We start from the raw sequence: 14,250 nt of genomic DNA, 5'->3' as shown, positions 1-14,250 counted from the left end.
TCCAATAACTGTAAAGCACGCTTACCCGGGCTGCTCGGGTAGCCAGAACGACAATCATTCACCTTCGGACAGGCGGAGTCAAGAAGTCCAACTACAGAAACACGTCGACCACTGGTTTAAATAGGGCTAAACCACGCCCACCTCAAGGAAAGAGAAGAAACCCCTCTAAAGGACACTTGGTGTTTATAACGAACGTCCCCTCCAAATTTTTGTTTCAGCCGAGATAAAAAACAAACATGTCGTCCATGGATCTGGAAAAGTTAAAGATGACCGGGGCAGGCCGAGCATTAGCAGTGCTCACCAGCGGTGGAGACGCACAAGGTGATTCCCAACCCATCAAAAGTGTCATATCTTTTTAAAATGAAGATTTTTTTGACATCGCTTGCCGAAAACAAGTGAAGTTAGCTCTTGCTAACGCAGCTATTGTATGCAAATCCTTTTAATACCACTTATACTGTGTTATAACAATCGTTTTGTCCATTATTGACATCATTATTATTGTTAAGAAACGGTGCACAACTATTAATGAGACGTTCAAAGACTGTAGTAAAAGTGACCGTTTTATTGAGTACAACGAGGTTAAACAGGTTAAAACGACAGATCTAAGCAAATCTGCTTCAACCTTCTTAGATGCTAACCTTTGGCCGATATGGCGTTATGAAATCATAACTCCAAGTTGATACAGCGACATCTAATGCAGTTAAGGAAGCGGAAGTCCGTGATTATGCACAGTATAATAGGGATGGGCGATCTGGGCAGAGGAAGGGCCATATCGTCAAATCACGATTAATTTCAGTTTTTTAAAAATCTTTTTTGTTTGTTTAATAGATAGTTGTTTATTTTGTTTTTACAATAGCATGTCACATCTAAAATGTGTTCACTCATTTTAAATGAAGCTCTCGTATCTTGCATCTCCAGGGATGAATGCTGCTGTGCGAGCTGTCACCAGAATGGGCATCTACGTTGGTGCCAAAGTCTACCTGATACATGAGGTAAAATAACATTAAATGAAAGAAAAAGGAATATGCATTGCTGTTTCTTATCATGTGATGCATGTTTTGTTATCTTGCAGGGCTACCAAGGGCTAGTAGATGGAGGAGATAACATTAAACTGGCACACTGGCATAGTGTGACCAATATTATCCAGCTGGTAGGTTGAACGGTGTCATTAGTCGTATAGGTGGCCAATGTCCGACGATCTTAACTCAAGCAAAAACCATCCACATTTCAATTCCCATGTTTTTACTTCAATTTAATACCAATAGGAACATCCTGCCCTTCTTCAATGCAACTTATAACATGTTCTCAAGTTCTCTGTCTCTCTTCTTATAATAGGGCTTGTATTTTTCATCAATCTTCCTGACTGTCTAGTGCAGGTTCTAATCTGGTAAGGGGGCCTGCTGCATTTGTTTTAGCTGTCCTCACATAGCGTGTCATTACAAATAGAAACCAGAAAGTAGTTCAGCAGTGACAGAAGTTCCTACTTTCCATTTGGAAGACCTTATGGTGCACTTGAAAGGCATGTGCATGTAAAGGAAACATCTTTCAGTGTTGTTTTTCATTACAGTAGTTGGGACTTACCGTATTTTCCGCACTTTGAGGCGCAACTGAAAGTCTTCCATTTTATCGAAAGGCAACAGGATGCTTTTTAATCCGGTGATTGATATATATATATATAGATCAATATTGGTTATTCATTGTATGACATGTATCACACCACTCCTAAACACTACTACAATTACTACTACTACAGCTCCATCTAGTGGATGTATAACCCAACCCCTAACCACAACTACTATTACTAGTACTACCTACAGCTCCATTTAGTGGATGTATAACACAATCCCCTACTACTACTACTTGTACAGCTCCATCTATTATTGGATCTATAATCTAAACCTTCATCTAGTGGATGTTTAACACAATCCCCTACTACTACTACCACCACCACTACTAATACTGTGTCTTAATATATCGATGCACCTTTATATATATATATATATATATATATAACATATTTTAAGATATGCCATGCGTTGAAGGTGCGCATTATAGTGTGGAAAATACAGTACTCAAATTTGTACTTAAAAATGGCATGTATTTAGTATATAAAAACTAACAGCAAGTAGCACCTTGGTAACCTTTTCAACCCTTCTCGCTATAATTTTTTGATTGTCTGTCAATGTTAATAAATTCTGACTTGTCCGTCACAGGGTGGGACGATAATCGGCAGCGCACGTTGCAAGACTTTCATGACCCGCCAGGGGAGACTGGCGGCTGCCTCCAACCTGGTCAAACGGGGCATCACCAACCTGTGCGTGTGCGGGGGCGACGGTAGCCTCACCGGAGCCAATATCTTTCGCAGCGAATGGAGCAATTTGCTGGAGGAGCTCGTCCAGAGCGGTGAATTTGAGACCACCATTTCCATCACTTTGAATGATTTATTTGATTTTGTTGTTGTTTTTTCATATTCAGGGAAGATCACTGAAGAACTGGCAAACCAGCACAGCCATCTAAACATTGTGGGTTTGGTGGGATCTATAGACAATGACTTCTGCGGCACTGACATGACTATCGGAGCGGATTCTGCATTGCACCGCATCATGGAGATCATTGATGCTATCATGACTACTGCACAAAGGTGAAAAAAAAAGCAATACATCTATGGGAACTTCCATACATTTGCTTTCATTTATGGTGGTTCATTTGAATTGGGAGAAAATAATTACTGCCAAATAAATTGGATGTCTACTACGGTTAGTGACAAACCTTTACTACCAACTTATTTACTACCTCGGGCTGATGTGTATAAAGAGAACACCGGCGTCCAAATAAGTTTGTTTGAGCCTGCAAGAACATGCTCGGACTCGAACTATCCATGCATCTCTCACCTTTTAAAATCTCAACATTACTCAGAAGGAATGAAGTCCTGAAAAGAATCCAACAGTTGATTTGTTTGTTCTCTTGACAGCCACCAGCGCACGTTTGTTTTGGAGGTCATGGGGCGTCACTGTGGGTAAGTTTTTTTTTGTTTTTTTGTCATCCCTAAAGCCGCTTTAATTCTAATAGATAGACATTTTATCATGTTTTTTTTTAATTCAGGTATCTCGCTTTGGTGTCTGCACTAGCATCTGGTGCTGATTGGCTTTTCATTCCTGAGGCTCCTCCCAAGGACGATTGGGAGGATCGGATGTGTGACCGTCTCGAGGCGGTAAGAATTCCAGATGTTTCATTGTAGGGATGCGAAAAATAATAGTACTTGAATCAATTTGGGCCGTTAAAAATAATCAATTAATTAACAACTAATCCATCATGAAATGAATCAACAACTATTTCCATAGGCCTTTAGCACCATTGTCTTCCTTAAAAAGATCAAATTGGTCTCTCATTTCTGCATTCATCAGTCAAAGCTCACTATATAAATATTATAAATAAGGCATTTGCAATGCTTGTTTGTTTTTGGCTATCAATATTTGTTGTGTTTTTTTATGACAATCTGCTAAAACTGTCTTTGAATATAATGTCTGTGTATGCTTTCAGAGTCGTATCAAAGGGTCCAGACTGAACATTATAATAGTTGCCGAAGGTGCCATTGACATGCATGGAAATCCCATCTCCTCTACTTACCTCAAAGATGTAAGATAGAAAATGTCATTCTTGGTAGAACCCGCAAACATAAAATGATGGACTTGTTCATATTTCTCCAAAGCTGGTGATTAAGCGGTTGGGCTACGACACCCGAGTCACCGTCCTCGGACACGTCCAGCGAGGAGGAACTCCCTCAGCCTTTGACAGGATTCTTGTGAGCGTTTTACTGCATAAAAACCAACACAAATATACCACAATATACCACAGTTGACCGAAACAGGCCCTGTCACTTTAAAACTTCCCAGAGCAGCAAGCTCGGCGTGGAGGCAGTCATCGCCCTGATGGAGGCGTCTCCCGACACTCCCGCCTGCGTCATCGGCCTGTCGGGCAACCAGGCTGTCCGTCTGCCTCTCATGGAGTGCGTGGAAATGGTGAGCCCATCTTCTACCGCCAGTGGGTGTCGCTGGAATGTAACACTCTCTCTATTTTGTAGACAAAGTTAGTCCAGACAGCTATGAATGAGAAGAGGTTCGAAGATGCCGTCAAACTCCGCGGGGGGTAAGTGGTAACCCTTTTTAACAGGGAGGGAGGCAGTGAAGGGATGAACTATTTTCCTGGCATTGACATTGAGTGTGGAATTGAGAAGTTTGTATCTAATTAGTAATTTTATGAAAAATATCTTTACAGGAGTTTCGAGAACAACTTGAATATTTATAAGCTTCTCTCCTTCCAGAAGCCTGCCCAGTCTAAGGTACGTCCTTGACTCTAATTGACACAAAATAACAGGTAATTCATGAGCTGGAATCCTAAATGGCATTTATTGGAACAATACACAGCTCATTCTGATACTAACCATTTATGATTAAAAATATATATACATATAGAAAGTGAGTGCTTTCAGCTTGACTTAAAAAAAATTAAAATAAATAAAAACAACAGCACTTTGGAATATTGCTATCTATGACTTCTAAGCAGTTGGTTCAGTGGTTGGCAAACATTGGAGCAGAATAATCCATTTAAACAACTTTATTTGACATTGATAGAAGTTGAACACCGGAGGAAATGATTAATAATGAGCGCTAACTTTGACTGTATGTATCAAAATGCATTTTAAACCCTACATGTGTGTAAATGATGTAATCCTCTTCTGTTAGAGCAAATATTCCTTGGCCATCCTGAATGTGGGCGCCCCAGCAGCAGGCATGAACGCGGTCGTGAGGTCAGCCGTTCGATTAGCCATCGCAAATGGCCATAAAATCTACGCCGTGCACAACGGCTTCCAGGGCTTTGCCAACGGTGACGTGAGTTCCTTCACACTGCCGTCTTAGATTCCCGACCAGTGAGCTTCATCACAGTGAAAATTGGTCTCTTTTTGCTCGGTAGCTCTTTGAGATGGAGTGGCACAACGTGGCGGGATGGACTGGACAAGGCGGCTCACTGTTGGGTACAAAGAGGTGAAATTTAGATTATTTCAGGCTCATAGAAAATCGATGACATGTTTCAAAACCCCCTTTTTTTTAGAACCCTTCCCAGTAAACACATGGAGAAGATTGTGGAAAATATTAGCAAGTTCAACATCTCAGCTCTGCTTGTCATTGGAGGATTTGAGGTAAGTTGAACCACATTGAGACGGTCTTTTACTTAGAGTCCAGGGATCTCAAACTATTATCATCCAGGAACCGATATCTTTGTCTGGATGAGCCATTCAGAAGCACATATTATCATTCACGTGGCTTCAGATAGCATTAAGACAATTTTCACGGTTTAGAGAGCCTCTTTTTGTCAGTTAAACTCATTCTGAACTCTACTCCAACCTGCTTGTATTTCCTATCAAAATACAAAGTTCTGCAAAGGTCAAGTTTAAGGCCCTATTGCTATTGCCCTTTACCCCCCCCCCCCCCAAAAAAAAGGCCTACAGAGGCGTACTGGAACTCTTTGAAGCCCGAGGTCACTACGACGAGCTCTGCATCCCCATGTGCGTGATTCCCGCCACCATCAGCAACAACGTCCCCGGAACCGACTTCAGTCTGGGCGCCGACACGGCCGTCAACGCCGCCATGGAGGTAAGCGAGCATGCCCGATGTTCAAACAAACCTGTTTTTTGTTATCTCCTCTCAACACCTCCTGCTTGCAAATCTTCCTTTCAGGGCTGTGACAAGATAAAGCAGTCTGCTACAGGGACAAAGCGACGTGTTTTTGTCGTGGAAACAATGGGGGGCTTCTGCGGTTACCTAGCGACCAGCACCGGAATTGCCGTGGGCGCCGACGCGGCCTACATCTTTGAGGACCCCTTCAACATCCACGACCTGAAGGTTGCCACCGTGCTTTGTTTTTTTTTTCTTCCCGGGTTTGACTTGTCATCACGTTGCCTCTTTATAGACGAATGTGGAACATCTCACGGAGAAAATGAAGAAGGACATCCAGCGTGGGCTTGTGCTCAGGTCAGACAGAGTCAGCGGGATTCAATAGAAAAATAAACATGTCTGGCTGACTTCTTTTATATCATTCTTTTCGATGTATAGTTAGTACATGCAATTAATTATTCAGCTTAATCAGAGCCATTGAAAGCCATACGCATCCACTCTATTTGGATTCGATTGCAGTCAGCCTCCCAGTTCAATAGGATTGGACGTCCACGATGTTGAAACATGTAAACTAATCCAAACTATTCTGCTCAACAGGAATGAGAAATGCCATGAGCACTACACTACAGATTTCCTGCACAAACTGTATTCTGCAGAAGGCAAGGGAATTTTTGACTGTCGGGTTAATGTGCTGGGACATCTCCAACAGGTACTGGCCAACATGTGTGTGTGTGTTTTTCTGTTTTTTTTGTTTCAATCTCCCAGAAGAACATTGATATCACATATCCAAGGCTAAATGCCAGAAAAGAAAAATAAAGAGACTGATTATAGGAACAACTGTTTTATTAACCAAACTGTTTATACATCTGTCGCAAATTGAGCAAGGTCAGAGTATTTTATTGGGGAAAATCAGTCTCTTTACAAATGGATTGTTGTGCCACAGAAGTCTTCTGCCACATCTATAGCCTTGTATGATGCTTTTTAAAAAATATAATGACAAAAAACAAACTTAACAAATGCTTCCACCTCATCTTACCAGGGAGGGGCACCATCTCCATTTGATAGAAATTATGGAACCAAACTGGGAGTGAAGGCCATCCAGTGGATAAATGAGAAGCTGATGGAAAACTACCGACAAGGTAGGAAAAATTGCGAAACGGCTCAAAATCAAACCTGTGGTGTCACCTCAGATTTCATACTCTGTTTCCCCCACTGGCAAATTATGTGCATCGACTTCATGTTTTTCTATTCTAAGGAAATGTAAATAAAATGTATGTAGGCCACAATGAAAGTAGACAGAATATTTATTTTTTTCCTTTTTTTTAAAATTGAAAATAACTTTTCCAGTCTTATTTTTATAATGGATAGTTAATATGTTCTACAATAATAGTTCAAAATAAAAATATAAATATTAACTGTAACCTTTGTGAAGATAAGTTTTCCACCCGAGACCTGAATAAATACATTTAACACATGACTTGCCACCACAAAATACTTCTATCGCCATCAATGGCAGCCACTGTTAATAAGCAAGGGTGCGTCACCCTCAGGTCGCGTGTTTGCCAACTCGGCCGACTCTGCGTGCGTGCTGGGTCTCCAGAGGAAGGTGGTCTCCTTCAGCCCCGTCACCCAACTCAAGGATGTCACCGACTTTGAGTGAGGAACCACAAATGAATTAATTTCCTTTTGTATTAATGGGAGCAGTCAATTTGAAGTGCCATTTCCCGTTTGTCATCTGTACCTTAGGCACCGCATGCCTCAAGCCCAGTGGTGGTTCAACCTGCGACCCATGCAGAAAATGTTGGCCAAGTATCAGACCAGCTTCTGTGAATACGTCCCAGGAGAGATCGAACATGTCACCCTTCGCTCGCTAAGCATCGACTCGGGCTTCTAGGTGCTTCCCTGGTGCGCCTTTATTTTATGTGTGTATATATATGTATTTATATAAATACATACATACATATATCTATATACGTCTATATACTTCCATGACATTTCTTACAGAATGGGCTTTGTACTCACTGCTACTATTTAAATGGAGCATTCGATACAAAACCAGGTATTTTAGTTTTTACCACTATGGCTAAAAACATTTTCTAGGGTCACATTTAAAAAAAAAATCAATTTTAAAGTCTTATTGATTTTCCTTCTGAATATTTTTGAGTGTGTAAAGAGTTTACCTGCCTTAAAAATTGCAGTTTCTTACATTGTACTGAAAAGTGTACTTTTTATTCTGATAGTAGTCTGAAGTCAAGTTTTGCTTGTGTGAGTATACAAACTACTTTGTATTACTACACAATCCATCATTATCATTATTTTTTTGTGTTAGTGAAGTCCATAACCAGTCAATTGCTGTTTTTGTATTGATTTATTTATTCAGGCATTTGAAACAAGCAACCACAACACATAACATTTTTAAATTTGTAACCTGAAGCTGGAAAAAAAAGGAAGAGTGACTATGTCTCAATTTTTGAATGGAAAAGCAAAGTCGATGTCACTGTCTTCCTTCTCGCTGGAGGTGAAGGGCAACTGGAAATCGTCACTTTGATCCGACTTATTGAACAGGAAATCCAAACCTGCTGGAATAGACATTGTGTTATTATGAAAGAAAGTTTTATAAAAGTCACATTGGTGCCTAATTTGTGAGATATTTACCATCTGATTTATTCTCCTGTTTTGTCTGAAATCAGAGTTTGAATTAGGGGTTAAAAAACAACAACAACAACAAAAAGTCAAGAATAGAGGAGACTTAACCTACCTTATTTTTGAAAAAGGAGCTGCTGAACATGAACGGCGCATCCTGCCAAGATATTGAGGTGCTAAATATTTCTTTGGTATGGTGCAATGAAAATAAGAACTAGGAGTATAAAAATCTATAAATTATTAAAACCAGGAAAATATAGAACGAGATTTAAATTGTAAAATTATGAGAAGTTGTATTAAGAAAATAAAATACCTAAATTGCTACATTATTGCATTACTAGAATTACACAGAAAATGATACCAAGCCGTTATGTATATTATTTAGGTTAAGTAATCCCAATATGGATTCTAATTTGGTGTAGATGCAGCAAAAAAATAAGAGGTTACCTCATCTCCACCATCGTCACAACTGAAGCCGAGGAACCCGGGGGTGCTGGGGTTAGAGTTGGTCGAAAATGTGAAGCCTGGAGATTTGTTTTCAGAAGAGCCTTCCAGGGAACGAGCTGGGCTAAAGCTGTTGTAAAAATAAAAAAAGTATATATATATAAAAATTAAAAAAATTCAGCATTTTGTATTTGATCGATAAAACCGACTTAAAGGAAAATGTTGACATTTTAGGAACAAGGAATGGCGCTGAGATGGGGGTTTGTTGGGATTCCGCTGAAGAAAGAGCGGCGCCGGGTTCCTGTGGCGATTTCTCTTCTTCCACAGTTGCATCTCCTTCCTCCATTTTCCACTGCGCTTCCTCGTCTTCCTCCAGCACCACCGACAGCCTTGTCTGTCACAAATTAAAGATAGAAATATATATGTGACATCATTTAATACATAAAGTTAATTTAAAGGAAGCAATCAGACAAAACTTTAATATTTTTTTGGTTTAGCTTTATACTCCAGTAATCATTTTAATCTTTTGTTTTGAAAATTAAATTAAATAAATTAAACAGTTAATTCTTTTATTGTATAGTAATACTTTGAATGACTTAAAATTGAAAATTTGGTTGTTTTTCTTATATTGCTGTGATGTAGGACTCAGATTTTCCTGCCTAAAGATTTAAACCTCAAAGTTTGAGCCTAATGAGTTTTACGGTTCTTACTTTTCTGAATGGTGTCTCAGCCAGTTTCTCTTCCCTGCTAGCCAAGTCGTCTGGTCCAGCAACATCTAAAGAAATGCTCAACACGTAGATTTGACAGTGCATGCAAAAATTGGAGAGAAAGTGGCACATTCACCTTCATTGCCTGAAGCTCCATCAGTCATCCAGGTGGACAAGTCCCATGCTCGGCTAGGAAGTTCCTTGGCTGCAGAAGTTTCTGGACAGCTCGCACATAACTGTGTCCATCGCAGTGAGCGGAAACCCAACTGAAACGGAATCCTCGTCTAAGCAGACGACCTAAACGAACCTTGGCGTCGTTGACGATGGCGGCCGGGATGGCCGCTGTGGATCCCTCGACGGCTGAGTGCTCCATTTGCGTGACTGTTTCTATGAGAGGCTGTGGGTGAAGTTCACTAGTGGGATGAAATTTATTAGAACATACATTGTAACTGTTTGTATCTGAGTATATGGTTAAAAAAAAGTAAATATACCATTCTGGGTCTTCATCTGATGTTGAACGAGGCACACTAAAATCTGTAATATCAAATATGGCAATGAATGGATGAAGAAACTCATTCTTTAAGTTAAATATAAGATGATTGTAATGTAATTGGATGGCTAATATTGTGCATGGCACATAAAGAGTTTCATCAACCTCTTTTCCTTTGGTATTCTAATTAAATTACGCAAATTTGGGGGTTTTGCTGCACGTCTGAATTACCAGTGACACATGCACGGCGCCCCGCTTCCTTGACGTTCACTGTCATCACTTCATCTTGAGAGGCAGTCAATGAGCTCTCCATGTCATCATTTTGCACCTGAATGTTTAGCACGTATGGCATTTGGTGATCTTGAAACAGTTTCCGATAGCTCGCCATCTTTTCTTCGTAGACATCTCTAGTTAAAATTGAAAATAGAGATGGTTAAAAAAATGCACCTAATAAAATACAATTAAAATAAATAACGCAGGACCTACTTTTCATTGTTGTAGTTGGCTTTTATGTTCTCCAGTTCCAATTTCAAAGTGCGCTCGTATTGAAGGAGCATCCCTTGAGTGACTTTCATGCTATGGGTAGAAAAAGCATTTATTGTGGGTTTAGAATTTCTAACAATGATCATTCAGCACTCTTTCGGGTTGATACCTTTTTGCAAGTGCTCTGTTATGGTTCAAATTGTTTTGTTTCATATCTGCATTGTCTTTCAGGGTCTTGATGTCTGTCCGTGTTGTTTCGATACAAGTCCTCCTCCGGGCAATTTTAGTTTTATTCACTGTGATCACAAAACACACAGCAGTAAAGTTAATAGCACATGATGAAAAATAAAATAGATTGTTATGAATTGAATAAAGAAAATAGTATACATTATTAGACCCGCAGTTACCTTCAATCTCTTGGTTAATGTCATTCTTCCTCTGTGTAAGTTCGCGAGCCTCACTCGCTGTGTTAAAAATAATAATCATATTAATAATAATAATAATAAAACACACTCACGCACGCGCACGTGTACACGCACACACAGATACAAATGCATTATAGTAGGCTGTTTTTTCAGCACTGTTATGATTAGATCAATATCTGGAAACAGCGACTAAGACTGAAATAATTCACATTTTTATACAGAATGTAATAAAAATAACTCACCTAACTGAAAGAGGATGTTATCAATAGCACTGGTGGTACTTTGATGGGCCATTTAAGTGACAGCTATTCTTCAGCAAGAGCTAATTAGCCTAACTTCTAGCTACAATTTAATTAAAAACATTAAGTGGCGCGAAGGCCTAAACTAACATGAAATTGATGTAAAAATATATATTTAGTAGTTACAACCCAAATGAACAAACGTGCCTATTAAAATGCATACGATAAGGATTTTTACAATTAAGTATTTTCAAACGTATTTAGGCTAGTAACAGGTTTGTTGGAACGCGAGGTTAGTTTACGTAAACTTCAACGGGTCGATTTATAGGGATTTTTAAAAAATAATATAAAATGAAATCCTGTTATACTTTTCTTTTTAAATTGAAAATAATTAATAAGTAAATTATACGTAACAATTGACGGACGCTAGGGCGTGGTTTTGACTGGAAACGTTTTACGTAACGCATCTGCTCAGCTGGCCATTTCGGCTATTCTTGAAATACTTTTACGTAAGAACGTTGTCTTGGCCGCCCAACACAGCGCTATTTTGGGAGCGAGACTCATTATTTTGCGTAAATCATCAGTACGCCCAATGTGAGATGTGCCCACCACCGCAAAGTGCAAGATAAATAAAGGATTAAATTTTCTTAATTCAAATCATTACAATTCTACTCAACGCTAACACATATCCGCTAAGGTAAGAGTGACTAAAGGCTGTCGTTCCTATGAAAGGATCGCGTTTTTCGCTGGCAATCGGAAGACAAAAGAGTGGACATGGGTGGGATTTAAATGGCAGGAGAATGGATTACATTGTGTATTTAATTCCATAATTTTGGGCTAAAATGTTCCCAGAAAGTGCGTAAGACAACCAAAACGTGTCTGTAGGAAAACTGCATTCCCACCGTCATACGTGAATAGCAATAGAAACTAAAAAATTCTAAATTTCAATCATTTCGTTTCACACTGTACAATAATGATGTATTTTCATATATGTTTCATGCATTTGGTGGATTTTTAAGGCAATATGAGGACACGCATGAACGTGCAAGGAATGTAGGTCAACCTCACGTGATTCATTTTGTGGCTTGAAAACAGTTTTTTTAATGTCCCTCCCTACGAGTGTCTATTTATGTCATCCATCAGGTCGTTTCCCGCCTTGAATGCATCGAGAGGACAGTAGTCCCCATTCACTGTCCTTTTCTGGTTGTTGACAACAGGCCAGCTGACAAGATGACCCAGGTGGAGGAGTCACAGACGGAAGGAGAAGGCAGCCCCCGGATCATCTCCCACCGGTCTGAATCGTCGGCGAACCATGTAGACGTGGACGACGTGGGACCGTCGGTGAGGAGGAAAAGAAGGAGAAAGCGAGACCAGCGTCCTGCGTCAATCATCGTCTATCGTTCCGATGTGGAGCGAGAGACCGGCGAAGACCAAAGATGTGAAGAAGAAGGAGCGGAGAGGAGTGCCGAGGAGGGAGCTAAGTTTCTCTGCACGCCCACCAATGAAGGTGTTTCAATCTTTCCCATTTTTTCATCACAAAATCAATTAAAATAATTTTTTCATCTGTCCACTCAACAGACGGCGGTTGGAGCCTTCCCCCTGACAGCCGCTACGTAACCCTGACGGGCACCATCACGAGAGGCAAGAAAAAAGGTCAGGTCGTGGACATCCATGTGACCATGACTGAAAAAGAGCTCCGCGAGCTGGCCAAGTCCAGGGAGCGGCTGGACGCCGAGTGTCAAGCCGGCGAGGACCCCGAGCGGTCCTGTGGCTTGGGCGTCTGCCGAGGTCCTCACGTGGTCCTGTGGAGCATCTCCTGCGCCCCCGTGGTCTTCCTGCTGTCCTTCATCACTTCCTTCTACTATGGCACCTTGACCTGGTATAACGTCTTTCTGGTGTACAACGAGGAGCGGACATTCTGGCACAAGATTACCATCTGCCCCTTCCTCATCATCTTCTACCCGGTGCTCATCATGCCCGTGGCTTTGACCCTGGCGCTCTACTCCGCCGTGGTGCAGGTGTCCTGGGCCTTCGGAAGATGGTGGCACGCCGTGAGGGACTTGGAGAAGGGATTCTGCGGGTGGGCTTGCGGGAAGATGGGACTTGAGGACTGCTCCCCGTACAGCATCATTGAGCTGCTGGACTCGGACACTGTTTCGAGCACGTTGCACAGTCAAGGCCCCAGCGGACTCGCCCAGACGTCGTCGGTGTGAAACTGGGAATGCAACACTGTGCAAAGATCTGAGCCTTTATAAACACTGTAAAACACTGTATTTTTAATTGTTTTGTTTGTACTCATATATACAATATTTAACAAAGGCAACATTCTGCATACACTACAGTGGGTTTTTCAGTGGGTTATGTGGGGGGAAAAACATGAATAATTGATACTCATAAGTGCTGTGGAAAAAGTAGATAATCAAGGGATCAAGTTAAAAAAAATGAAATAAGCATGGGTTACTGTGAAAAATGGGATGTATCCTGGGAAAAACAAATATCTGTATTTGCACATTCTTAGAAATTTGCTGTTTAATGATGTTATAACCTAAATGAGTTATGGTAACCAAATTATTTGCACAGTGTTTTGTATTTATGACAGGAAAACACAAGTTTCTGATTCACAATTATTTTGTGAAGAACTAAGTTGACTTAACACAACATTAGTCACCTTTCTGTTATGTCTCAAACCTTTATTCCATTTTTGTGCTCACCTAAAATGTTTTTTTTTTTACCTCGGTGTTCACTCTAAATTATTATGCAGACTCTTATCTTTAACGTGTTTATTGTGATTTTTTTTTATTCTTCCGGTCAGAATTTTTTTGTTCAATTTTGTTGTCTTTTTAAAAACGTTTCTTTTTTTAAGTTATTGTAATAAATGTCAGTGTAAATATAAATGTGTCCAATACTATTTGTTCTATGCCGAATAAAATAATTAATAATCAATTTGTTCATATTTGAACAGTGGACAGTTGTATGACAACACTATGAATAAGTTACATCTACATTGCAGACTCATTATCTGGCAAAGACAAACTATTTCATCAAAAGATAATTAAAGAACAAATGTTAAAGTTTAGAAGATTCTTTTCTTGGCTGCCAATGATGGTTAGCTGGCAGTCTTCCAGTCAAAATAGATTGGACATCTAT

At 40.2% G+C, this 14,250-nt stretch overlaps 3 protein-coding genes across 6 annotated transcripts; 2 read left to right on the top strand and 1 right to left on the bottom strand.

The window, feature by feature from the left end:
- Window positions 1-24: 24 nt before the first annotated feature.
- pfkla (phosphofructokinase, liver a) lies at window positions 25-7,793 on the top strand. 2 transcript variants are annotated; one of them, XM_077727857.1, is made up of 22 exons: window positions 33-321; window positions 919-992; window positions 1,073-1,150; window positions 2,214-2,403; window positions 2,476-2,641; window positions 2,972-3,016; window positions 3,103-3,211; window positions 3,541-3,636; window positions 3,710-3,802; window positions 3,894-4,019; window positions 4,082-4,146; window positions 4,276-4,339; window positions 4,743-4,889; window positions 4,972-5,042; window positions 5,110-5,197; window positions 5,499-5,651; window positions 5,736-5,900; window positions 5,968-6,029; window positions 6,270-6,381; window positions 6,712-6,811; window positions 7,223-7,328; window positions 7,419-7,793. In XM_077727857.1, the coding sequence occupies exons 1-22, from the start codon at window positions 237-239 to the stop codon at window positions 7,564-7,566; spliced, it is 2,343 nt and encodes a 780-aa protein (XP_077583983.1). In that variant the 5' UTR covers window positions 33-236; the 3' UTR covers window positions 7,567-7,793. The 2 variants fall into 2 exon arrangements, with proteins under 2 accessions (XP_077583982.1, XP_077583983.1); XM_077727856.1 differs by having other exon boundaries at window positions 25-321; window positions 5,499-5,900.
- A 228-nt stretch (window positions 7,794-8,021) lies between these two features.
- LOC144204093 (uncharacterized) lies at window positions 8,022-11,546 on the bottom strand. 3 transcript variants are annotated; one of them, XM_077727858.1, is made up of 14 exons: window positions 11,107-11,546; window positions 10,847-10,903; window positions 10,609-10,735; window positions 10,443-10,532; window positions 10,188-10,363; window positions 9,958-10,000; window positions 9,774-9,879; window positions 9,603-9,702; window positions 9,470-9,534; window positions 8,969-9,153; window positions 8,763-8,889; window positions 8,431-8,472; window positions 8,328-8,352; window positions 8,022-8,251 (listed from the first exon to the last, which is right to left on the bottom strand). In XM_077727858.1, the coding sequence occupies exons 1-14, from the start codon at window positions 11,156-11,158 to the stop codon at window positions 8,136-8,138; spliced, it is 1,311 nt and encodes a 436-aa protein (XP_077583984.1). In that variant the 5' UTR covers window positions 11,159-11,546; the 3' UTR covers window positions 8,022-8,135. The 3 variants fall into 3 exon arrangements, with proteins under 3 accessions (XP_077583984.1, XP_077583985.1, XP_077583986.1); XM_077727859.1 differs by having other exon boundaries at window positions 8,022-8,248; XM_077727860.1 differs by having other exon boundaries at window positions 8,987-9,153.
- A 66-nt stretch (window positions 11,547-11,612) lies between these two features.
- tmem169b (transmembrane protein 169b) lies at window positions 11,613-14,046 on the top strand. The gene is made up of 3 exons (XM_077727861.1): window positions 11,613-11,800; window positions 12,321-12,610; window positions 12,682-14,046. Exons 2-3 carry the CDS (start codon window positions 12,334-12,336, stop codon window positions 13,314-13,316), a joined length of 912 nt encoding a protein of 303 aa, XP_077583987.1. The 5' UTR covers window positions 11,613-11,800; window positions 12,321-12,333; the 3' UTR covers window positions 13,317-14,046.
- The last annotated feature ends 204 nt before the right edge of the window (window positions 14,047-14,250 follow it).

This window comes from Stigmatopora nigra, chromosome 11, assembly GCF_051989575.1.
Source record: "Stigmatopora nigra isolate UIUO_SnigA chromosome 11, RoL_Snig_1.1, whole genome shotgun sequence".
Lineage (NCBI taxonomy): Eukaryota > Metazoa > Chordata > Actinopteri > Syngnathiformes > Syngnathidae > Stigmatopora > Stigmatopora nigra.
This window is presented reverse-complemented; position numbering and strand designations above follow the sequence as displayed.